General features: G+C 36.8%; 2 protein-coding genes across 2 annotated transcripts in view; one reads left to right on the top strand and one right to left on the bottom strand.

Annotated features, from left to right (window-relative positions):
* Nucleotides 1-703: 703 nt before the first annotated feature.
* On the bottom strand, nt 704-14,638 carry LOC144971471 (uncharacterized). The gene is made up of 9 exons (XM_078912413.1): nt 14,529-14,638; nt 11,646-11,813; nt 10,131-10,342; nt 9,715-9,903; nt 8,407-8,610; nt 7,236-7,419; nt 6,568-6,749; nt 2,325-2,542; nt 704-1,048 (listed from the first exon to the last, which is right to left on the bottom strand). Exons 3-9 carry the CDS (start codon nt 10,329-10,331, stop codon nt 832-834), a joined length of 1,395 nt encoding a protein of 464 aa, XP_078768539.1. The 5' UTR covers nt 10,332-10,342; nt 11,646-11,813; nt 14,529-14,638; the 3' UTR covers nt 704-831.
* A 5,019-nt stretch (nt 14,639-19,657) lies between these two features.
* The window catches only part of LOC144971468 (pleckstrin homology domain-containing family B member 2-like), a 42,920-nt gene continuing 36,022 nt past the window's right edge, over nt 19,658-26,555 (top strand). The window contains exons 1-3 of the mRNA XM_078912412.1: nt 19,658-19,798; nt 22,683-22,970; nt 25,031-25,179. Of these exons, the coding sequence (XP_078768538.1) occupies nt 22,925-22,970; nt 25,031-25,179 (195 nt within the window). The 5' untranslated portion in view covers nt 19,658-19,798; nt 22,683-22,924. The remainder of the gene's footprint in view (nt 19,799-22,682; nt 22,971-25,030; nt 25,180-26,555) is intronic.

The following is a 26,555-nucleotide window of genomic DNA, read 5'->3' as shown; positions in this document are numbered from 1 at the left end:
TTATCAAAAATGTCAAAGAATATGATCACTCTCAATAAAATCTTAAACAAGTTAAAAACAATATTCACAACACAAACACTTTGCATCTTTCCAAAAAGATGATGAAAATGTTGCTAATTGAAGCTCGAAGGAATAAATAACAATAGGAAATTGGATGGAAGCTTGAATTTAATAAATGAAAATGGATAATGTAGACGTTTCAGATTACGCCTGCATAAACAAAACACGATGAATGAAACACCCTTAGTGTTTTGTTGGTAAATGGGTAACCTAAAATGTCCACATTATCTGTTTTCATTTATTAAATTGAAGCTTCCATCCAATTTCCTATTGTTACAAAAAGAAGATGTAAAATCTCACTGACCAATACAGTCAAAGTAAAGAAAGCAATTATAATCTAGCCATTCCCCATCATATCATATGAAACTCTGCCAGTCTTTTTCAAGGCTAAATTTTCAACCCAGACCTCTCTAGTAAAACATTAAAAGTAATAAACAAAAATCAATCTAACAACTTCAAAAAAGAACAAAATACCAAACACGGAAAATTTTGTGCTCAAAACCCTTCTTCAGCCAACAACAACAAAAAAATAAATCCATAACTTTACAAACCAGATAGACATCTATCTGTCGTGCAAAGTTATTGATTTATGATTTTATTGTTTTTGTCGTTGTTGGCTGAAGAAGGGTTTTGAGCCTGAAAATTCATTTTGTTTATTGCTTTTTACAATCAACAGCTTCTAGCAGCTTAGAATAACTTTTGACTTCTATTAAAATACACAAAACTTCAATTTACTATTTCCACTTTCTCTAAGCCTTTATATATAGACCATCAACTATTTCGTCTCATTATATTGACAAACCGTTGATCCAATTCAAATCTTTCCAGGGGCAATTTCCGTATCCTTCGAAGAACAGAACCCATGAATCTCTTCAAGCTATACTCATTGGTGATAGCGTTTGTAATGTTCTGACAGTCAATGTCATGCCAGTTGTGCTTACATGTTCGAAAGTGAAGAAAGTGCAGCATGTTTTGGGGTAAAGCATACCTGCAAGGAAAGATTTAATAAAGTTAAACGTTTTATATTTAATTTTAAAAAAAAAAAATGTTTTAAAAATGTGCGGCTATGTGGTCTAGTGGTATGACACTCGTTTTCTGATCGGAAGATCTTGGGTTCGAGCCTCGCTCAACGCATAGTTGAGTCCTTGGAAAAGACTCTTTACTCACATTCTCTCACCGTACTCAGGTGTAAAATGAGTTCCTGGCCGTCAACAGTGTTGTCTCTGTCGGAATTAAATTGTAATATCGTCTAACAGGCGTTATTTCTCGTTCTAAATGTTGTGTGTTGCTGTTGGTCATGGACTCTTTGTAAAGCGCTTTGAGCACATTTAGTGGATATTGCGCCATATAAAAGCTCTAGTTTTTTGGGGTTTTTTTTCAATAATTAATTTTTAAAACAAATGTTAAAACACAACTTCTACAATGAAAAAAAAAAAGGTCAGAACAATTGGGCCCATGGGGTCGGGGTTTATCCCGGTTTCTATAGCGTGAAAGGGGCAATAGCAATTGCTTGTTACCCTTTCAATAGGATGCTAGTCTATCACAAAGTATTTTCCACCAGATCTAACAGACCCAGCTACACTGCTGGATGGACAGGGGTGTCAGAAAATATCTCGACTGCACCCTGGATCGATATCAGTCCCTTCGTGTCCCTTGGCGAGGACTCTCCAAATGAGCTATTGGGATCCCCGATCCCACTCCATGATCACTCAGTAATTAACATGACTTCTGTTTACAACCATAGCCCTACCACTACTACTCTTCTCTCCAATCTCCTGCACCACGTCAAAGTCACTACATCTGGTTACAAATGCGACACATCCATCCCTAGCAATCACTTCTGGGCCATTTCAACAATCTGGCAAACCTGCCTATTAAAATCATTGTCAGTTTTGTACCGTCTTGCATGGCCATTTAATCACATATGATTTCACCAATAGAATATGTACCTATAATGCATGGGAAGAGGAATAAAATCAAGGATCATAAATCGATAATTTTAAATTGATGGATTTTTTTTTCCAGCAATATTTTATTAATTTTGATCAGAAAAATGTTTCATACCTCAGGCATACTTAAAGCTAATCATGCTTATGACTTGAGTACTCATAGATGAAGGCTATTGTAAGTAAGATTGGGAAAGAACCCTTTTCAAAATCCTTAGCCTTACCCGTCATGCCTTTTTTCCCTATTAGATTTAGACTTATTCTTATCTGGATTGTCGATTTCAAAATGAATCTCTTTGAATGTCTACTTATACTCACGTTCTGTATCCTGGTTTAGGCTCTACATCATGAGTGGCCACAAACTTAGTCCGAGATGGAATATACATCCATTTAGTACAGTAGCGATCAATGTACGTTCCATCATGATATTGCCAGTGGTAGAGGGCATACGACTTTTTACCTTGCCGCCATTCTGGAGGTAGCAAAATGGGATCAAGACGAAATGCACTGCCATCTGGGTGCATTTTGATTAATGTCTGGGATAGAAAAAAATGTAACAAACAGTTGGTTTTGAACTCCATACATACCTGCCTACTTGAACATTTCAAATTCAGTAAGAAATACAAAATTCATCAGTAATTAATGGTCAAATTTCAGTAATACTAAAGCAAACAAAAATAATGATAGATACACCCTTTTATATATGTAAAATAAACTTACCATGTTATACAGGCCTACTACTTATGTGGGTCAAGCCTCAATCAAAGTCCATTTTCCACAGCATGGCAAAATATTCATAAGAAATCAAGTCAGTGAGTAAGTAAAAACTACATCTGCTATAAAATTCTACACGTTATATATATTAACACCATTTACAGTTCTTCAAACAAAATATTTATACACACTATATTAAAAAATTATTATTTTTTAATTTAACGTTGCGACCATTTGTATCAGTAATATTTCTTCTATTTCCGTAAGTCCGTAATTGTCCTTACACTTCCGTAACAATTACGGACGGTCCGTAATAATAGGCAGGTATGTCCATATCATGCTTTCTTTGCAAAAGTTAGTATAACTAATACTAAAATGAAACTCCTTGCATTCTAGGGAGAGGCCATTTGTTTATGCTGTTCTTTCAGTTTGGCACTCTCTTCAGTTGGAATTAAAAACTGGAGCTATTTTTAAAAAGCATTGACAAACACATCTATTTAACTCACTCAATCCTAGAGTTTTTTTGCTACTTTTCAAAATTGGAAAAAATGTATTAAAAATGAGCAGGTGCATAGATATTTTTATTAAACTACCATTAACATGTAAAAACTAAAGACATTAACTTTGATACTACGCCTATAATTTGTCTCCGAAAAATGTAATAAATAGGCATGGGGTTAAAGTAACACGGGTAAACTACGGATATGGTCGGTGTTAGGGTTGAGTGTGTTAAATGCTTTATATCAGAGGATCATTGAATTTTTATCTTATGCCAATTTGTCATCATTTTGTAATTTCATGAATTATTTGTATTTGTTTTTTATTTCTTTTTCCTTTTCATTAATAGCAATGTATTAGTAAATTTCTAATGAGTTGTAACGCTGTGTTTATGACAAACGGAAGCTAACATAAAAATAGTAAAATCATTTCTGTAATTAAAACTTTCCCGATTCTATTGCGTCTGCCATACCTAACAGCTATGTTATTTCTGATGCAAATAAAACGAATATCTTTTTCTTCTATTTTAAAGTCGTTAAGAGACTAAAGACACAAAGTCAGATTTAATCCTGGACAGCAACAATTTGGTGAAAACCTTTGGGTAAGATACTAGTTTTCCACCACATCTTATAAGACAAAGTACCCTTTTTTTTGCTCAACATCAAATTTCATTTTTGGGGTTTGTTTTTTTTTACTCTTTTTGTTCATTTCAGGTAAACAACAACAACAAAAAAGGATATAAGCTTTGACACATTATAAGTGTCTAGGTTTTTGGCCCAATTGTTTTGAAACACATGATTGCCAAACAACAATTTATTTGGAGTTACGATTTTAAACAAATGTATATTATAAAGCTTGAATCATTCTTTTCAATATAGTGTATAAATTTGACTCAAATTTCATAATTCCAAATTTTAAGTTCCATTTTCAGCATCTGGGTTCACTCCAACTCAATACCAGAGGGAGAAAGAGAGTCATATCTTCCTTTGAAATTTGATTTGTCATTTGCCCCATTAAGATCAAACAAACACCTCAGTTCCTTCCACCCATCTTCTTTAGGCAGCAGAAACTGACAACCCTGATCTTTTAATCACTTGGTCAGGGATGCCACCAGGCAAATTAAAAAAAGCCTGAAAACTTGCGCGGACGAGATACAAATCAACGTCAAGGGCTTTGTAGGGATTTGAAAAATATCAAATTTGGAATATTGTTTCAGTACTTATTATTGCAATTGAGAGCAAATAACACACAAAAGAAAGGAGAGTTAACAGTTTTCAAATTGATAAAATAAGGTGATGAAAACAAAATATAGACAAATTATATAGCTATCAGGGGTGAGAATGGCTGGTCACATAAAAAGAGAAAATTTTTCATTGTGAAGATCATGACCCACCCATGCAACCATAACCTATAAATTTGAACTTCACTCAAATTCACTGAGATGCGATCCAAAATTTGTCTCGCAGCAATTCCTGACACGACTCGGAGAATTTCAAAAGGTGAAAGTGTAATTACATTTGGTGATTGGAGTAGGGATGATTATGTGGTGGTGGTTGTAGTAGTACTGGTCGTATGGATGATTGTGTGGTGGTGGTTGTAGTAGCTGTGGTAGGAATTATGATGTAGTGGTAGTTGTAGTAGTAGTAGTGGTGGTAGGGATGATGTGGTAGTGGTGGTAGGGATGATGATGTGGTGGTGATTGTAGTAGTAGTAGTAGTAGTAGTAGTAGTAATAATAGTAGGAGTAGTAATAGTAGTAGTAGTAGTAGTAGTAGTAGTAGTAGTAGTAGTAGTAGTAGTAGTAGTAGTAGTCGTAGTAGTAGTAGTGGTCTTAGAGATGATGATGTGATGGTGGTTGTAGTAGTAGTGGTGGTAGGGATGATGATGTGGTGGTGGTTGTAGTAGTGGTGGTCTTTTAGAGATAATTGTGTGGTAGTTGGTTGTAATAGTTGTGGTAGGAATGATGATGAGGTAGTTGTAGTAGTTCTGGTGGTAGGGATGATGTGGTGTTATTTGCAGTAGTAGTGTTGGTAGGGATGATGATGTGGGGGTGGTTGTAATAGTAGTGGTTTGGATGATGTAGTGGTTTTGGTGAGTGTTTTTCATTCAGTGATAATAATAGCAATTTGTCAAAAAGGAGGAAAATGTCTCAGTCTATCGGTCAAACGCAAGCAAAGTGTAAAAATAACAGGAACATAGTTTTGTATTGGTATTATGTAATATATACTATTACTAGTATAAATCCATTCTTATCATTAAACATAAATTTACTTTTGTAAACATTTAATGAATTGTCCTTTCCACATGTTAAAGGCCTACAATGTTATTCAAATAAAAGGCCAGAAAGTGTAGTTTTGTTTTGATTTTTACTTTATAAAGCAGGCTACAATATCTTTTATTTTTTACCAAAACCTAGTGGTTATTCAGCTTATAAATACAACCCAGGAATCTCACAAAAGCCATAGTCAAAAGGTAAAATGACAGAAGAATAAACTAAGCCAACCACCATTGCTTTATTCTAGGCTAATGTATTATCTCTGTATAACCAGATGATTTAATGGATGGTTGCGAAAGAGAGAATAATTTATGAATTGATCTTAGGAATTCTATATCAAAAAAAAAAAAAAGAAGAAGAAGAAGAGAGAGAGAGAGAGAGAGAGAGAGAGAGAGAGAGACAGAGAGACAGAGAGAGAGAGAGAGAGAGAGAGAGAGAGAGAGAGAGAGAGAGAGAGTTGTCCCTCCCCTTCCCCTTCAACCAAACCATCAACTACTAGCTAATCAAAGAACACCACGGGTCGTCTGTGTCAATTGTGACATCTGGTGCCATTCAGTCTGGCCCGACGTCATAAAAACGGGACCGTCACTAAATTTCACGAGACTATTGCACAGGTGTCAAAATATGACATAAGACATAATTGTGATTTTGAGGGAAATGTTTGACATGGCAAATTCAGATGGGGATGGGCGGAGATAAACTACCGCGATTTTTTTCTTCTTCTTTAAAAAAAAAATTCTTTTTTGAACAGTGACGACAGACAAAAACCGGAGGTTCCGGATTAAAACCGGCTGGTGGTAAAAAAACCGGATTTCCGGCTAAAACCGGAAAAGTGGCATCCCTGGTTTCACTGTGTATTCAATAACATCCTTATGCACCAAGTTTCATGGTATAACACACACAACAATTCTTCATCAAGTTCTACATGTTTTTTTCTGCTAATTTATTTAAAAATCAAATGTAGTTTCGGTCCTCAAATTTGAGGTTTCCACATAACAAAGAATAAGATTTAAATTGGCATCAGTTCTCTTTGTCTAATCCAGATTTCTTGGATAAAATATAAATCCCCACTCACTTCATAAATTCTGCTGAGGGACCCATATGGCCTCAAAGGGACTGGCATTTCATCAAAGTCAATGGTAAAGACAAAATCATAGCCCGCCAGGCGGTATTGGCAGTCTCGAACGGTCAGAGTCTTCTCATGACGTGCCTGGCGTGTCTGAGCTGTCTCTTCCGTATAAATCAAGGATTGCGTTCCTAATAATTCAATACAAAACGAGGAAAATAAAAATTACTCTGAAAATATTTCATTGGATGTGTCATTCATATCTTGAATAAATAAATGTAAAGAAAAGAAAAATCAATTTGTCCCGATATTTCAGTCGAGAAACTAGTAAAAAAAAACACTGTGCAATCAAATTGGATTGTATTGTATTGGCTTTAAATTAACATCCTATTGGCAGGTAACTGTTAAAGACCTAATCACATAAAGATATGAGGTTTACTTGAAGGGTGGTAATGCAAGTTGCCAAGTGGCAAATGATCTGCTGAATAACATGATCCTGCTATGGACATCAAATATAAACTGTAATGTCCCTAAAAACAGCTTTTCAATGACAAGATTAATAATTAGCCTTCCCAATGCTACCATTACAAATTTATCACACGCAAATCAAAGAAAATATATTCAATAATAATTTTCAAGCCCTATTTACACGCTTACATGAAAATCCATAAACATACCATTAATCACCCGAGGTTTGTATGGAATCATCTGCAATAAACCTTGAGCTTCATAGTGGTCAAATACAGCACGGGTGTCTGGGTGAAGATTTGTATGAAAGGTCAAGACTCGGCTTGCTCCCATTTCTTCCATATACTCAAACCACTCGATCAAAAGTTGGGGCTCTAGCCTGTTGTAAGCCACCTAAAGGATGAGGTATGTCATACAAAAAATAAACAAAACAAAAATAACAACTCAATGTTACAATTTTTATAATAATGATGATTGTCAAGGATGTCATAACAGAGAACTTCAAAAGGATAAGCTTTATGTGATGTTATTGAATCCTAACTGACACTAAAAAGATAAATGGAAGCAATTAAAAACTGTAATTAAAATACCTTTTTCCGCATTTTATGCAAATTGATGTCAAAAGGTGAAAAATTGGTTTGTGAATTACTCAGGACAGGGTTTGGATGACGATATTTTTATAGTCAAAACCTTTTTTGTGAAGATTGGAAGACTAGATTTACCTGGCTATGCTGAGGATCACCAATCAATCAATCAAGTGCCAGGTTTGTTTCAGGCAATGGCAATGACATCTCGCCAACACTCTCCGTCACCAAGCTTCTTTTAAAACTCCAAATCTCTAATCAACATATTCATTATCCACATATTGAAGCCTCCAGCATTGAACAGTTATACATGATTTATCTCCCTCTACTTCTTCTCTCTTCTATTTTTCCTGTTAACCACCCCCCTCAATTAATGACATTCTTTCTGCTGCCACGATTTTCATATTAGTATCAGGGTTACATATTAATCTTATGAACTCTAACCTCAAATTCTAAACAGGCCTTACTTCAAAGTGAAGGCTTTGCTTGAATTATTTTAAGTGCGAGAATCACCAAGCAATCAGTCCATAAAATCAATTGTACCTGTCAAAATCTTTTACGTTGTATCATATTTTTTCTTGTCCAGATAACACTGATCAGAATCATTAAAATAAACACAGAGCAGGAAATACAGATGCATGCCAAATTTAAAAAATTATACAATTACTGAGTGTAAATGTTAAACTCTGAACATGAGATGTCCATGTCAAAGAAGTATAATAAAATTCATACCAAAATATCTGTTATAATGTAAAACAATCATTCCTAAAACTGAAGAAGTAATGAAAGTTGTTACCTTGGTGCATATGGCAAATTCAAAAGTCCTTCGTATTGGATATACAACTCTCAGTGGTAGTGTTACATCAGCATCACAAGAATCAGCAGAAAAAACAACCTGGTCATAATTAGCCACCTCCTTTCCTTTGAGTACACATTCAAAGGCAGCATTTTGTATTTCAGATATGAAGCGAAGATCGATGTAGTTAAGGTCTGCTGGTATCTGAAATAAGTAATTAAAAAAAATAATAGCCATTTCTTTGCCAAGAGAAAAAGAATCACTTAATAACCTTGTTCAAATTAAAAGATATACACACTACTCACAAATTTGTCTAACTGTAATATGTTTTGTTTTATATCACTGTAAAGCGCTTAGAGTCTGTAACAATGGGGTAAAGCGCCATATAAATGCCATTTATTATTATTATTATTATTACAGACAAAATGTGATTTACCAGACGATGTGTGGAAATTGATTTTCTTCAACTTTAGTGTCAAACAGTTAACGAGATGCATTCATGCAATATCATTTTGTCAAAATTTCATGGTAATTAACATGATAATGGTGGTCATATTGAAAGAATACATGAATATAATTTTGTTTTAAAAAATCCAACATTGTGGGAGAAAAAATATAAACTCAAAGCTCTTCTTGATAATTTGATAATAGGGTACATGTCTCAATATGGATAGATATTTGTTATCTTATTATTTATAATGCACATAGCATGGGTGCAAGCAACTGGACCTCAAAAAGCCTGCAAGTCTACTTATGACCAGACATATAATCTGAAAAAGCCTGCAAGATTCACGGACTTCACCTCCTCATTTGAAGTCTTGATCTCAGCATCTAGTCTTCATAATAGTAGTCCACAATTGTTGTATGTTTAATCCAAAGGTTGTAATGGAGTAATTTGTTAAGTTTCTTGTCACAAAAAAAAAAAAAAAATCAATCAAATCCAAATCGCAAAAAGCCGGTGACGTTTTTTGCGGTAATCCAATCGGCCGGCAGGCCAGCTGTAGCCGGGACTCTTGCACCCATGACATAGTTCACTCATAAAAATAAGCAAATTACTTTATCAAGATAACCATGTCCAGTAAAGAGGACTATTATTCTTTTTTTATCCTTATACGATAAGGAAAACAAAATAAATTAATGCAAGTTTTTAACATTTCAGTATAACACTCCCTCCCAAAACCTGCTTCTTGACATTGATTCTCTTACATTGTAAGTTAAACTTCCATGCAGACAATTCAAAATTCAAGACTATAATAACTGGTAATGATTCAGATTATAACATTATATGTGTTGTTAAGTCAATATTACCTGTACATATTCATGAGGACTGGAAAAAAATGAAAAGCAACAATAAAAATCTCTGTTGGAGGAATGACGAAGAAAGGAAGGGAGCATCACACGCATATGATCTGATCTGTTATAATGTAGATCATATATAGCGGACATAACCTGGATATGACGATGTTTCACCCATACTCCCTCACCATCTGGCAGAGTCTGAAGTTTTGAAAATAAATAAAAATATCATGATAAAAGTAAATGCCTTTTAGTTTTACATCATATTCAATGGCAATTAAAGAACTTAATTATATACATAAAATGTTGGGGTTTTTTTTTTTAATATTTTTTTTAAATAGTAGCAGAGTAAACATGAAATTCATAGAAAACAAAAATTTGCAAAGAACTAAGGAAATCTTTCTAAACAATAATTAAGTTTCACTTACATTAGGTTTTCTTTCCTTTGACCCTGCATAATGAATTTTCGATCTGATTCGGCCTTCCCATTTGCTAGACACGCTGTCTGTGGGAATGATCCATAGATGGATCAGCAGGTAGACACATAGAAGTGCTCCTAGGGACAACACTAAGCACCTCAATGATATATGTGCGTTGAAAAGTTTGACGACTTGCACAAGCTTTGTCATTGCAGCATGACCTGGTCAGTGAAACGAAATTTATAAAAAAAAACAAAAAACAACATCAAACAAAAGAATTCTTTGGGCCAATACATGTCTCATTCTCTTATAACCCACTTCAGGAGGAAATTACTTGTAGTCCTATATCAAAATTGGAATAATTATAAAGAACATAAAATTAAAATATTGGAGATCTTAGCTGAAAATAGAATTCTAATACTACAAATATTTTTACTATTAAAAGTTATCTGGCCAAATGGTAAAGCCAAAACATTTTATTGGGTGACTCAAATGACTGAAAGTCATAGAATATGGCTGATTGAAAAAACAAAGTGTGAAAAAGAAAAATCAGGATTAACCCTTTGATGAAAAGATCGAACATTTTAACCATTAGTTTCTCAAATGATTTTATTTTGGGTTATAAATGTAGATTTCACCTTTTCACGAACAAAGCAGTACCAGCTTTGTGCTATAAACCACTGAAATCAGTCATATTGCTGTTCTCTTAGTATAATGGTAAGATTGAATGTCAGATTAAAGTAATTCAACAACACCTGCAAAAGCAACAAAGACCTAAAAAAAATTATATTTCAATAGTTCTAAAGAATGTGTCAAAATTTGTGGCTATGCGGTCTTGTGGCATGACACTTGCTTTCAGATTGGAAGGTCATGGGTTCGAGCTGTACTCAGGTGTAAAATGAGAACATGGCTGTTAACAGCGTTGTCTCTGTCCGAAAAAATTGTAATATTACCTAACAGGTGTCATATCACATCCTACATGTTAAGTGTTGCTGTTGATCAGGGACCCCATGTAAAACACTTCAAGCACGTTAAATAGATGTTGTGCTGTATAAAAGCTCAAGTTTTTGTTTTTGTTTTTGATTTTTTTTAAGAATGACAAAAATAAACATTCAGATTATGCTTTACAGAGTCAAATATATTTTTCCTATATTACTATAACAAAAAAAAATTAATTTAAAAAACTCACCTCTAATACCAATTCCATTTTTTTAAAATTCTTTTTAAATCTTTTAAGTTACAAAAAAAAGGTATAACATGAAGATTATGAACAATTGTTTCCAATCAATGGGGAGGATTCTTACCTAAGACAGTGTCCAATTCTTATCAGGTCAAACAATTTATATTTACATTGAAAATGAAGGAATTTTTTTTCAAATGATAATCTAAAAGAAAACATTTTTTTTATATAAACAAAACGATTCAGAATTGATCTGATGTGGTCTACTAATGAGAATCTGGCATTGTTTCTAGGTTATAAATCATTCCAGTATTCTCGAGTAAGAAGGAAGGACTCAAACTTACCCAGATTGTGGTGAATAGTGATTGCTTAAATGATGGCAGAGGAAAAGTCTTTTAGTCTCAATGTTTATAGATCCATAAAGTCATCAGACACCTCTCCTCTCACTTTAATTAACAGTTTCTTTGGTCTTGATTTTGATGACTACTTTGTTAAACTTCGATCAATGACTCCTATTAAAAAGATAAAAGGTTAAAATGTCAACATCAAACAAAAACTTAACAAATGATGTATTTATGCCAATCAATAAACAAAGAGACAAGATTTGTAATTAAAAAGGAAATAAAATATGTATTTATTTAGGTTATTTATATATGAGCCTAGCCTAGAGCCCCATCCATATTTGAGGAAGTATTACTTCGTGCCACGTTAATCACCCTTAGTCACTTAAAATACACAACGACTGCTGTCAATCTACTTAGACCATTATAAAAATCAAATCCTACTTTTTTTAAAAACAGTTTAGATTCAAAGAGGCATCTTATTTCTCAATGTAAAGAAGATTTTTTTTTAATTTTAAAAACCTCCTTAAGTTGATACATGTGGATAAATTTCAAAAGTTATATTTGAAGTTATTTTGTCAATTTTTCACTGTAGAATTTACTTCACTTCTGATCCAAAATAGATTTCAAACCAACCAAATTATGTAAATTAAGTTATTTAACAATTTCAAACAAAAAGAACTCAAAATCATGCATATGAGGGTGTTAGTACCTTCACAGTTTCAAGAACACAATCAGTGATAACAAAGGCAATTTTCCAAAAAGAAGGAAAGTGTATCATCCCATCTTTCAAACTCAAATCGAATCAAAATAGCATTAAATATCAGTAATTTTAAACTATGTAATATATTACTACAAACAGTATTAGTGCACACAAACTCTTAACATTTGAGAAATAACTATAACTTAATTTAATGAATTGTCCTTTCCTTAAAACAATTCTAAAGGCGTAAAATATTACTTTATTACTCCTTTACAAAGGATTATGATTGGCTTTTGACCAAAAGGCCAGAAAGTATTTGTTGTCACTTTACTAAGCCACAAAATCAAACTACCAAGTTCGGGGGTTACCATGTACTTGGAACGTTAGCATTAGAACCCTATACGCAACAGGAAAATGAACAGAATTAACACATGAATTTGATACATGAATATGGAACGTTTTAGGTTTGTGTGAAGTACGTTGGACAGGGACTGGCGAGATTACAACTGCAGACGGACCTAAGATATATGGTACTCTGGAGACGACACAATCCACCAACATGGTGTAGCTTTCATAGTAAAGAAAGAATACACTAACGCTGTAATTGAATGCGCACCAATATCAATCAGAATTGCAGCATGCCCTCAAAACCTAACGATCATACAGGCATTCGCCCCAACTTCAGACTATAGCGATGAGGAGATAGAGGTATTCTATGAACGATTGAAAATATCTTTGGCACAGGCGCCGAGAAAAGGCGTATTAATAATACAGGGTGACTAGTACTAGTATGCAAATGTAGGAACCATTGCATACACTAACTGGGCAGGCACTGTTGGATGTTTTGGGTACTGGAAACGATAGAGGATTAAGACGTCAAAATTCGTTTTGATGTCGAAAAATTGAAAGATCCTATCATCGCAGAAATAATTCAGGCAGAGGTCAGTGGTAAATTTGAGCCTGGAATTTGATTGATAGCGACATTGACACATTATCTGAAACTATAAATAGTGTACTGCTCTCATCTGTAGAAAAAAATTCTAGGCCACAAACGTAGGAAAACCAGCCCATGGGTTACCAATGACGTCCTAGTCCTAGATTTTGTGTGACAAGAGAAGAGAATTGAAAAAACATAAACACCAAAACGATGAGACTAGGAAACACCAGCAGCAGGTCAATGCTTAAGTCAGAAAAAGCATGCGCTATGCAAAAGAAAATGGATAAACGACCCATGCACCAGTATCAACATTTGAATGAAGAGTGGGAACATTAAAAATGCATACAACACCCTTAAAATTTAATGCTCACTTAAAATTTAAAACAAACAAGAGAAATCAACAGAGCTACTGAAGATAAAAACAGTGTCCTTCTTGTAACAAGATGAAGTAAAGACAAGTTGGACAGAATATTGTTGTAGACTCTATAACTCGGATTCAAACACAAATCTTCCAGAATTCCTTACAAACTTTGAACCTAGTTGAAGACACACCATCAGACATCAGAAAAGCCCCTGGCATAGATAAATTCCAGAGGAACTAATAAAGATAGTAGGAGAAGAAACAAATGCTCTTATTCTAATGATTCTATGTCAGTCCGTCAGAAAATCATTAACTCATTTACCAGTACCAGCACTCCTGGCCAAAAGATAGGACACAATTACTAATTCTACCGCTACCTAAAAAAGGCAATTAAGAAAATGCAATAATTACAGAACAATAAGCCCATACGCCACCCCAGCAAAATAATGCTAGACATATTACTTAACAAGATGAGAAACAAAACAGAAGAAATATTAGCAGAAAAACAGGCTGGCACTTAGTCACTTAGACTTAATATAATAACAGAAGTACAATTCAACACTATAATCAGAGTAGCAGGCGTAAGATTTTTTTTTTAAACGGTTGGCCAGATGGTGGTTCCATCGTGTATAAAAGGAAAACCTTTATAAACTCTATAGATATTATACTTATACTAAGGACAAGAAAGAGTGAGGAGAATTAAAAATTAAAATAAAAACGGGTCAGAGTCAGTGAGTCAGGCTAGGCTGGTTTATTTATTTTTTTATTTTTTTTTTGTCCTTACTTCTGGATTTCTTTCTGTCACTGTCGTGTCTTCTCAACATGCAAACCACAGGAGAAACAAAAAGACAACAATACTTAACCCTCGTGTTTGATTCATAATACCTTAACAGTCACACACGTAGCATCACATCACAATTTGTCATAACATATCAGCTTGCTTGAACGAATTTTTTTTGTGAGGTGTTGAGGCTTGAAGCATAAAGAATCAGAGTGACCTACCTTTTTACTTTTCGTCCGAAATGTCTCCTTGCAAATTTTGTGAATAGTGAATAGAGATCAAAGCTGCTTAATGAAGCTGTGGAGTTTTAAACAGTAATTTACTGTATAACCAATTGTGGAACGTTTCAGGCTCAAAACCATAATTCAGCCAATAACAAAAACAGTAAATAGTTATTATATCACTTTTAATCCATACAGACGGCAGAAGAGTATTTTCATATATTAAAAGAATTGATTATAACGAGTAAATGAAGTGGGTTTCACTATCAGTGTTTGTCGTGTCGTGATATGTCGTTATATATCATGGTATTATATTTATAGCTTATCACGGAAAGCACTTGAGTCTCGAGATGTCTAACATTTGACGCAATAATATTATATATTTAAAATCGCGGTTGATCGAATACTTACTTTGTGTGGATATGTGATCTTGCATTATGACCCCCAGATAATCATCGGATCAGAAGGTCTAGATTTCGAGTACCGCTCTGAGCGGCATACCTATAGTATATAGTTGAGTTCTTGGAAATGGCTCGTCATGGCTCATCGTACTCAGGTGTAAAATGAGTACCTGGCCGTTAACAGTGTTGCCTGTGGAAGAAAAAAATGTAATATTGTACATCCTAACCGGCGTCGTGTCCCGCCCAGGGTACATGGTGTTGCTTTGTCGTTTGGGACACGTCATAAACCGCTTTTTTAACCCTCTCCTTACCACCTACAGCAAAATCGTCACATTTGTTACGACACAATATAGATATTACATACAGTTGTTCTTATTTAGATTATTTTTTTTTGTAGCTCACAATGATCTTTGTTTAATTAATAAGAACATAAAGTTGTTTTCTAGAGAGATTGTTTGAGTTTTTAAAAAATCCATTTTTCTCCTGGGTAAGATTGCCGTTCTTGGGAAAATACTGAAAATGATAGGAAAGGAGAGTTAAAGTTGATATTGAGCCATATAAATGCTTAAAATATAAGTATGTAGTCGGTAAACAAGATGTCAAAAGTAGGTGTGCTGAAATTTGCAGGTTTTGAAATGCATATTTAGTTGTGTAAGATTCACTGATTGTGTACTTTCCTTCAATAGGATTGTCTTAGAAGTTTCAATTGCTTTCTTGCATTCTCGTCCTATTCCTATCGGTTACCTCTTCCATTCGTTTGCTTTTTGTTTTTTGAGTGACGTAGTTTGTTCGGGGGCATCTCGACGGACTCGGAATCAATTGGTCTAAGAATTCACCCTGCAAAGTCAAAGGTCTTGAGGATAGGTACGCGTCAAGGGGAGCAGATCAAAGTAAAAGATCAGGAACTCGAAGAAATAGACACTTTCTGCTATCTCGGAAGTATAATTTACAAGGATGGAGGCATGGAAGCAGAGGTGAAAGCACGAATAGGAAAGGCACAGGCTGCATTCACATCTTTGAACAGAGTTTGGAGAACTAAAGATATCTCCCTTCGACTAAAGCTAAGACTTTTCAACTCAAATGTGAAGTCTGTCCTACTGTATGGATGTGAAACTTGGAACGCATCACAAGCATGTATAAGGAGGGTACAGATTTTCGTAAACAGGTGCATGCGTAAGCTACTCAGAATAAAATGGATGGATAGAATAAAAAATGAAGAAGTATGGAAAAGAACACAGCAGAAACCAGTGGGAGAGGAAATAGGAAGAAGACGATGGAGGTGGATTGGACACACCCTTAGAAAGAATGACTCCACTATAACAAAGAAAGTATTGGACTGGAACCCTCAGGGCAGAAGATCAAGGGGAAGGCCACGAGGAACATGGAGAAGAATTAAAGAAGCTGATATACAGAGAAGTGGTAAGACCTGGAATGAGATTAAAAAGATAGCTCAGGATAGGGAAGGATGGAAACTGTTTGTCTGTGGCCTATACCCTGACCCAGGGTGAAAAAGGCAATGATGATGATGATCTCGACGGAGTTGCCCGGAAGATAGAAAACGCAACAGTCTTCTGAGGAAGTTGGCAGGATCAACTTGGGGCGCTTACCAAGCGCGGTAAGCGCTTCTAAGGACGTCCGCATTAGCACTATGCTATTCCGCCTCGGAGTATTGCGCTCCAGTGTGGGGTAGAAGCAGGAACGCTGAGAAGATAAATGTTAACTTCGCAAGTCGATGCACATAGTGTCAGGAACGTTGGCAACAACGCATAGAGAATGGGGCCCGACAATGGCAGCTATCCACCCCCCCCCCCCCCCCCCCCCCCCCCCCCCCCCCCGATGTCCGGAGGGAAACGATGACTTTTAACTGGCCTAATAAGATCAAAGAGAGAGAGAAAGAATATGGATACCTCTCTCAAACGCTTTAGTGACGGCGCCCCCCGTTTCTAGCCGAAGTAAGCCCCTGCAACCCTTGTACGCACTCCCTGACTACGACCAGAGATGCATATACGAGATGGAAGTCGGTTTGGACGAATTCAATCCCTCGCACACCGACTGAAGTCCGGGGTCTGCCTAAGACAGCCGTACTGTTTTGATGGGACTTGTTCGCACCGAGCTCAAGTGGGCAAATCACCAGATCATGCCTGTTTTAGATAAGTCATGGGGGTCATAGAGTGTATTGGAAGCCACCCAGTGCCTACTACAGTCATAGCACCATGGAAGCTTCCGTCGCATACCGGAGATCACTTTCTAACCCGTGGTACCTTCCGTTCTCAAGCAGATATCAATTAATTTTTTTAATATGTAGCCTTGTCTAAAATTTGGACAGTGACTTTGCTTCATATTTAAGCTGGCCTTTTGTTTCAAAGTCAGACAGTTATATAGAGAAATCTTTTTTCCCCCTTTTTTACCATCAAAATAATCATTTCCACTTGCTCGGTGTAAATAACATGACATGTATAAAACAAGGACAGCTAAACATTAAATTGGCCTCAAATAAGGGTAATAATACTATGCCTGATCCATCGGTTATTTCCTCTGCCACCCCCCCCCCTCCCCCCTTTCCACCTCGTCCATTTGTTAGAATAACTCATACAGATTTTGTTTTAAAGGAGAAGAAATACAAAATGATGCGATTAATTGGGAGGGGAATAGGTGCAGCGTGGCTCAGTGGTACGGTCTTTGCTTCCTACCCGAAAGGTACCGAGTTCAATCACCCGCCGCTGCGTTGTTTGGCCTTGAGCAAGTCATCTCGCCCTAGCTCACTTTGCGGCGCTGCTCTGCGGCTGACGCCAAGGTTATTCCAGTCTTCCCTTGGAATAGACCCTAAAGACAAATTTCCCATTGGGGATGAATAAAGGGAATTTTATTTTATTTATTTACCCGAAACGTCCATTGTCTGTTTTGTTCCAATACGAAGCCTCTCCATTTTCACTCTTTCGTTAGTATTTTCACGATCACCGGCTTCAGGCAGCCCCTACCGTTTTCTACTCTTGTGAGAGAGTGGGTATGAAACAGTGTCAGACAAAACAGAGAGAAAAATACAATAATTAAAAAAACAAAAACTATCAACAAAAATCAGCCCTCCTCGACTGGGATTCGAACCTCAGACATCCTGATTGTTATACCAGTGCTTGCTCGATTGTTACTTTTGCTATAAGCAATTGAGATTGTCAATAATGCTGAGCCGCAAGATTATACATAAATCAACACACCATGTATTACAGTGGTGCCTCGATAACCCAAACCTATATGGGGAAACATCTAAAAAGGCGCCTTTGTCAGATCACAAGAGAATTGGATTCAATAGTCTGATGTCACGTCGCCCAGCAACGGCGGCCATCGTGGTTCTAAACAAAGAAAGTCGGTACTTTTTATTATTCATGCTGGTTAAAACTTTTCATATGTCTTGTGATCAGAATGTATAAAAGTCAAAACATGATCAGATTTTTAATGTTTTTTTTTCCCTCTGGACACGCTTTTATGCTCGTCGGAGAAATATTTCATAAGGGCGTCCGCCAGTGTTTCGATAATTTAGAGCCAGTTACTAATTTACCATGCGTCATTACGAGGGAAGTGACGTTACGACTGTTGAAGCGTATTGCGGTAAATATCTCTTTTTATTTAGAATCAGTCATGACGATTATCAGTCCCCATCACTTATCATATTTTACGTAATATCAAAACTATTGAGTACCTGGACAGATTGATAGCGATTAACGTTACATATTGTTATCATTTTGTTGATAACAACATAATATCTATTTTTTGAATGGTTCTACAAGCCAGAACTAGATAGGTGAGCACTTCACTATAATGTGACCCTTCGCCTCAAAACGGTATTAACTCGGGTTGGTTAAGATGTTTAAAATTGAATTTATAGCCAGAAATATCAGACTTCTGTTGAGTTTATATGATTTATTGAGGAGAATTGATACCATATTTTAGGGTGCGAATGCGAACAATTTATATTTTTGACCAGTTTAACATTAAATCCGGCCTTTAAGCATATGGTTCGTTCCGACATAATACCGTTTTGAGACGATGGGTCACATATTGAGAATATAATATTATGGCAATGTCCATGGTTTCATTATATGCAATGCGCCTCATATTGTTTCAACTATTCATCCCCCCACCCCCATCCATCGATCTCCCCGTGGATCAGCAAACAAAGTAGAACAATTATTAGTTGCTTGATTCGAGACATATTATTATTTGATTCACCACAACATATCATAATATTATCCGTCATTGGCTTTCACAAGGTACTCATTTACACCTGGAGACGAGTGGGATCGAGTCATATGCGCAAAGTGCCCATAACAAAGGGCACACGTCTAAGCTAGAGTCTCACCAGCGTTATTACGGGCTCTGCTCGATACATATCTTTTCCCTGTGTCAATAGACGATGCCACTGCAAATACTGTCTCATTAATCCAGGCAAATTTCTTGGTGTTCTGTTTACCGGGACGTGACGGTACTTATATAATTAAACGGCTTGGATTATAACCTGACTAATCCGTCTGTGGCGATTAAAGACCCGGCGTTAATGTAATAGCCCAAGAGAGAAGTAGAAAGAAAAACACAACACTCTTCAGTGATTGACGCAAATCAACACACGTATTGTGCCAGCAATGATCGTGCACTTTCGTTTTAAGTTGTTGTGAATTTGATATTATTTTCCTTTCACTGTCCTACACGACTGGATGAGTGCTCCGATTTGCATGTTTTTGAAATTGTTTTAAGAAGACGGTGAATTTCTTTTAATTTATTGTAATTTCTCCATAAATTTATTTGGATATAAATACAGAGCTAATAATATTATCAACAAGAGAGCAGGGGTAACAGGGATGCTACTGAGACATTGATGAAGTCTCAGTCACTTCGCTCATACTTCATTCTCGATGAAAACGACAGGATACGACGTTTGGCCAGAGTGTATCAAAATATGTGCATATGTATAAAGTTAACATTTTTAAAAAAATATTCCAACTGCATTCCATTCATTGCTACGGAATTGCTACTTTCTCTCTCTCTCTTTCTCTCTCTCTCTCTCTCTCTCTCTCTCTCTCTCTCTCTCTCTCTCTCTATCTATCTATCTATCTATCTTAGATATTGTCGTAATTAGGCTAAACAATCTCAGAGGCCTGCATTTTCACATCTTTTAAAAACTTAGCAACGCATATTATATATATTTTAAAATACAGACGGGAAATGTGACCCATCGTCTCAAAATGGTATTATATCGGAACGAACCATATGCTTAAAAGCCGAATTAAATGTTAAACTGATCAAAAATATAAATTGTTGGCATTAGCGCCCTAAAATATGGTATCCTTTCTCCTCAATAAAACATACAAACTCAACACAAGTCTGATATTTCTGGCTATAAATTCAATTTTCAACATATTAACCAACCCGACTTAATACCGTTTTGAGGCGAAGGGTCACGAATATCAAGGAGCAGGCACTGATGCAAGATGCTAGATTTACAATAATTGTACACGCCAAAGACAAAGACTGCAACATTGAATGTAGGCTTGGGATTCAATTGTTATTTTCTGAAATTGAAATAAACCATAGGGGTAAAGCAGGCTGAATGTTTCCTCTCTTGCGTTTGGGGTTATTTTCTATAGAGTCGAACTTTCAATTTAAGTCCATGAATATCGGTTCAGCTGAAGCACTATTGTTGGTCAGACAGATCAGAAGAGAATAGAAATCAATTTTGTATTTCTATTTGTCAATTGCCACTCATTAACTCTTTCATACTGAACTTAAATTCAAAGAATTCAGTCAAAAGTACCAGTTAAACAGTTGATAGGGATGAGGATTCGATTGGAGGAACTATATATTGGGTCCACGAGCTCCTTAAATAATCGACTTTTTTATTTTATTATTTAAAAGTGAACAAGCAACAACGAAAGTCGTCCATTAAACCATAGTTTTCGTTAACTCATAGCCTGACAATTCCCGGAAAATCACGTCACAATAGCTACTCGGCGACAATCACCAAAATAAAGTTAAACGTGAGTAGTCGTTAGTACTGGTCAAGAAATCAAATGATCCCATTGGTTGTACTATTGAATGTAATTATTTTCACTATTCACATTCTTTTTGGTGGTCTTCGTCTTGTATTGTGACGTAATTTTTTATAGTCTGTGTCAGGCTATGAGTTTAACCGTAGCCATCGTTAACTGACACTGACCAAAAAATGACGTCAAAATGCCAGTCTTTGGCCACAAAAGAAAACAAATCGTGGTTGTATTCAATAGTTCAACCAATGGGACCACTTGTTTCCATGAGCACTACTAACGACAACTCACTAGGCGATGCAAAAACTAAATAATTACGTCTTTTTGGGTTTCAGTGTCAGGCTATATATGTTAACGATGGCTACGGTTCTGGCGTCAAGCTACAGATAGTATGCGCTTGGCTAAGAAGCTCATAACATTGCCATCCGGAAGTATAACGGACCAACACACAAAACTGTGTGTATCCATGAACGTTTATAGTCAGGTTAATACAGTTCAGTGAGCATTACTCCTAAACGCGGATGGCAAAAAAACAATAACAAAGACCTGAGTGACGTCATCTTTGAACTATCTATATTGTGTTAACGATGGCGACGCACTGATACCCAAAAGGACTGGTCTTTTGACGTCATTATTTGGTTTTTGCACCGCCTAGTAAGTTAGTAGTGCTCATGGAAACATGTGGTCCCATTGGTTGAACTATTGAATACAACTCACAATTTGTTTTCTTTTGTGGCCAAAGATTGGTCTTTTGACGTCATTTTTTGGTCAATGAGTGTCAGGCTATAAGTTAACGATGGCTACGGTTTAACCCTCCTATGATTAAACCCTCAACTTAAGGAATATTAATTTGCCAGATCAGTGTGAAAGATGAAAATCTTGACAAGAAATTGCACAATGCCAAGAATACTCATCTATTTGGATGAGTCAGTCGATTTACGATTTACGTAAATAACATTGTGACGAAGATGAAACGAGAAATAGAAACAGTAGTTAATCAAAACCACCTATGACACTTGAGATGAATTCTTGTCGTCTTGCGCAAAGCGCTGGCTTTTAAAGCGTTCTTCGCCCTTCTATTTTTTTCATATTAAGACAACCAATTATATAGTCACTGTTCACGCCTTATTATATTATAATAATCAAGCGTTGCGAACACTTTTTAGATATGGATATCTAAGTGCAAATGCAAAACACAAAGGTTATCATTTCTCCTTTCAAACAATTGAAACCCTCTCTCTCTCTCTCTCTCTCTCTCTCTCTCTCTCTCTCTCTCTCTCTCTCTCTCTCTCTCTCTCTCTCTCTCTCTCTCTCTCTCTCTCTCTCTCTCTCTCTCTCTATCTATCTATCTATCTCTCATTTGTCTTCTTCTTTTTTATTTTTTATTTATTTTTTTTTTGGGGGGGGGGGGGCATTTTTATTACTTTATTACTTTTATTACTTTTATTACAATATAAATACATTGCTTTTTTTTCTTTTGTTTAAACCAATTTTATTTTGTTAATAGCAAATAAGTGCCCTGTTTATAGAGTGGTAGAAATGGTTGTTTTGTTGTTTTTTTTGGTATAATATGATGTTAAAAGAATACTTTTTTTAAAAATCAGAGTTAGGACAATGACAAAGAACGAGCATCAAAATCTTTACAAAAGTGGTTTTGCAGCGTTATTCGCCTTCATGAGTTCTTGTCGAATAGGCCTGAAATATATCTAAACTCTATTGAGATTTCATACTAAATAAATAATATAGATACTTTCTACATTGATGTGTCGACAAGTTGATTTATGTATTTGGAAACTTTGGCGACTGGAGTTGTGAATCGTTGAAACGGCAGCAACTACTCGTCTACATGAGTCGTGATATCATTATCAAGTCGGGATGGATGTATCGTCAAAGTAAGCTATCTACATTTTCTTTTCCATCTTTTTGTGTGCGGCTATGTGGTCTAGTGGTATGACGTACGACACTCGCTTTCGTTCGGATCGGAAGGTCATGGGTTCGAGCCTCGCTCGGCGCATAGGTGAGTCCGATCCTTGGAGAAGGCTCTTTACTCACATTCTCTCACATTACTCAGGTGTAAAATGAGTACCTGGCCGTTAACAGCGTTGTCTCTTCCGAAAAAAATGTAACATCGCCTAATAGGCGTCATGTCACGTCCTATACATGTTAAGTGTTGCTGGGCGACGTGACATCAGACTATTGAATCCAATGATGGGCTTGTTTTAACATTGTTGTAATGGAGACTAATTTGCGTTGGTTTGAGGGTATTTCATTTACAACAATGAGATCATTACAATTTGGGTTATCATATGTGACCCATCGTCTCAAAACGGTATTATATCGGAACGAACCAGATGCTTCAAAGCCGAATTAAATGTTAAACTGATCAAAAATATAAATTGTTGGCATTAGCACCCTAAAATATGGTATCCATTCTCCCCAATAAAACATACAAACTCAACACAAGTCTGATATTTCTGGCTATAAATTCAATTTTCAACCCGACTTAATACCGTTTTGAGGCGAAGGGTCACATATCTGTAACTAATTAAACGTCGCCAGCTAGATACTCAATCCTTGCGAGATTGACCTAAAACAATTATGAAATGACGCAAATGTGAAAAGGATTATATATTTAACCCTCCCCTTACCACCCATAGGAAAATCGTCACATTTGTTACGATTAAGCCAACAATTTTCTTATTCTGGTTTCATTTTGTTATAGTTATAGCCATAAAAACTGGACACTGTGTTGCAGAGCTCATTTTTTTCTGAACAAAATATAGAATATACTCGTTACTATTCTGTTTGAAAAATCTATTTATGTGTTGGGTGAGTATGAAGTTTGGGGAAAAATTCTGAAAATAGCTGGTAAGGAGAGAGTTAATTTGTATGGTACGATGCAATCCACTCAAGCCCTCTTAAGTTCTGAGTAGAACATGGTTGTAAAGCGTTGAATGCAAGTCAATTAAGTGTACTTTGGCTTTCCTTGTGTTGCAAGTATTATTAAAATAAACTGTGTTTTGTAAATACAATAAGTTGAGACTTCTTTCGTGGTAAATATTTAAAGAAAGCTTCCGCATCCATTACGTAAATCCACAATGACTTTCATAATCCTAGTAGATAGTAGGACTCCGTGGTCTTTGTGCGGTTATGTGGTCTAGTGGTATGACACTCGCTTTCGTATCGGAATTAACCTGGGTTCGAGCCTCACTCGAAACATAGTTGAGTCCTTGTAAAAAAACTCTTTACTCACATTCTCTCACCGTACTCAGGTGTAAAATGAGTACCTGGTCGTTAACAGCGTTGTCTTTGCCCGAAAAATGGTAATGTCGCCTAACAGGCGGCATGTCACGTCCTACATGTTAAACGTTGCTGTTGACCAGGGAACCCTTGTAAAGCGCTTTGAGCACATTTAGTGGATATTGCGCTATATAAAAGCTCAATTTTTTTTGTGATAGACTGAATGTTACTTAAAACGACGACTTAGTAAACTAAGACCCGTGGTCTCAAGGCATAACACTAGATAGTTTCAATTTCCAAGTGTAAGATGCGTGAATTTTGTCGTTATATGTGACCCTTCGTCTCAAAACGGTATTAAGTCGGGTTGGTTAAGATGTTGAAAATTGAATTTATAGCCAGAAATATCAGACTTGTGTTGAGTTTTATTGAGGAGAATGGACACCATATTTTAGGGTGCTAATGCCAACAATTAAAATTTTTGACCAGTTTAACATTTAATTCAGATTTTAAGCATCTGGTTCGTTCCGACATAATGCCGTTTTGAGACGATGGGTCACATATGAACTATTAGCCTACGTCATAGTGTTCTCCGTGTCATGTACCAAAATCGTGGGAGCGGCAACTTCATTATGAAAAGACACAACAAATCCTTTATGAAGTGAAAGTAAAATACTGTATTTATAATCATAATAATATCATTCTGCTCTATCAGAGACGGTGTTCCAAAAGAAATGGAAGAGAAAGTGGATGGTGCTGTACCAAGATGGCCGCGTCTGCTTCCGGGCTGACAGTGCATCTCAGAAACACGGGAACCCATGGGATTTAAGGAAAGATTGTATGTACGTCTGGGATGATAAACAGGTAAAAACTATTTTAAAGGCCACTCTCTTTCGGCTTGGTGCCCATTGTAAATCGATTTGAGCACATTTAGTGGATTTTACGACTTTGTGATCTTGTGATGTGACAGTCGCCTTCAGACCCACCCCTAGTGGATCACTCCTTGACGGTGGTGGGTGTGCTGAAGGCATATCAGTGGCAAAGAAGTGATTCCGGTTGACCATCCCTGATGTCGAGCCTTGAACAGCCCGCCCTGATAATATGTGACGGAATGGAGATCCAACCCGGTGCCCGAATGGCTTCGGCCTTCGGCCATCCCGGGCTCCTCACTACTAGAGCATAATGATCAAGTCCAGGAATGAATCTCAATGGCAAAGCGGTCGGCCGCCTAGCCAAATACTTTCGCGATCGTGTCGCCAGGTCGTCGGCGCGGTCGAGAAATCCGCGAACGTCCCAACACATCTTTAGCTGGAAAATGCGATGTCGAGGTCAGCGACCAGTCGCACATATTCAGAGTATCACTCACTCTCACTCTCACTCTATCCAATGACTGGTTGGTCGTCGGGGGGACTCTCGGGATGCAGACTTCACGATTCGAGGCCACCCATCACGCTATTCAGAGTTAGAGTATGGTAAAAAAAAAAAGAGCCTTTTTAAAAGCTATTGACCGTCCATAGCGTTGACATTCTCCTTCCACAGGAGACCCATCTTTACTCAGGCGAGCAATTTTCTCGATTCCAGATCCCAGGCTATACGGTGGTCCAGTAAGAGGATACCTCGAGGCTCAAAGGAGGTGTTAGTGTTTGCACTAAAGAGCCTTCGAAGGTAAGGGTCACAGAGAGCGTTACAGACAGCAACGGAATCAAAAAGAATGTCCGTGGAGCTAGGTGGGCTGTATTTGCACACCTACAAACCACCTAGAGCGACTTGGACCTAACCACCAGTCCCGGTGGTTAGCCATCCTTCCATCTGTCTGAGAGACTTTATTAGCTACCACCACGAGTTGGGCTACCGAGACTGCAATGAGACAGATAGACAACTCCACGCATGGATGGACTGTAACGATCTGCAATAAGTGTATGATCCTACGGCCAAGGATACCTTCAGAGGCACCCGCCATAAGGAGTATACTACTGACCTCACCCTCGTGACGAAGGGAGTGAACGGAGAACCGTTGCAGGTTAAGCGGACAGTCGGCGACAGGCACAGGCCGGTACTTGTCGGGGTAACAATCATGAGGGTGCAGTCTCTCCCACCCTGCGGATGGAACTTCAGGAAGGCTAACTGGGATCAATTTACTTCCTATATCAAGCAGGTCTGCGGTCTGCCCTGCTATCCCGCCCATGTCTGAGAACATAATCAGATTTAATCGGCTGTTGGTTAGGAGCGCTCATCGCTCC

Source organism: Berghia stephanieae, chromosome 4 (assembly GCF_034508935.2).
Source record: "Berghia stephanieae isolate SIO BIC M18660-M18661 chromosome 4, UCSD_Bste_1.3, whole genome shotgun sequence".
NCBI lineage: Eukaryota > Metazoa > Mollusca > Gastropoda > Nudibranchia > Aeolidiidae > Berghia > Berghia stephanieae.
Note: the sequence above shows the minus strand (reverse complement) of the source record. Positions and strands in the feature narration are given on the sequence as shown.

What these genes read in the sequence shown, in the direction of transcription:
- LOC144971471 (XM_078912413.1), bottom strand. Translation starts at nt 10,331, where the DNA reads ATGACAAAGCTTGTGCAAGTCGTCAAACTTTTCAACGCACATATATCA. An exon ending in CAAACCTCGGGTGATTAATG is followed by an intron (nt 6,750 to 7,235) that starts GTATGTTTATGG and finishes TTGAATTATTAG; the next exon opens with GAACGCAATCCTTGATTTAT. An exon ending in CCTAAACCAGGATACAGAAC is followed by an intron (nt 1,049 to 2,324) that starts GTGAGTATAAGT and finishes CTTTCCTTGCAG; the next exon opens with GTATGCTTTACCCCAAAACA.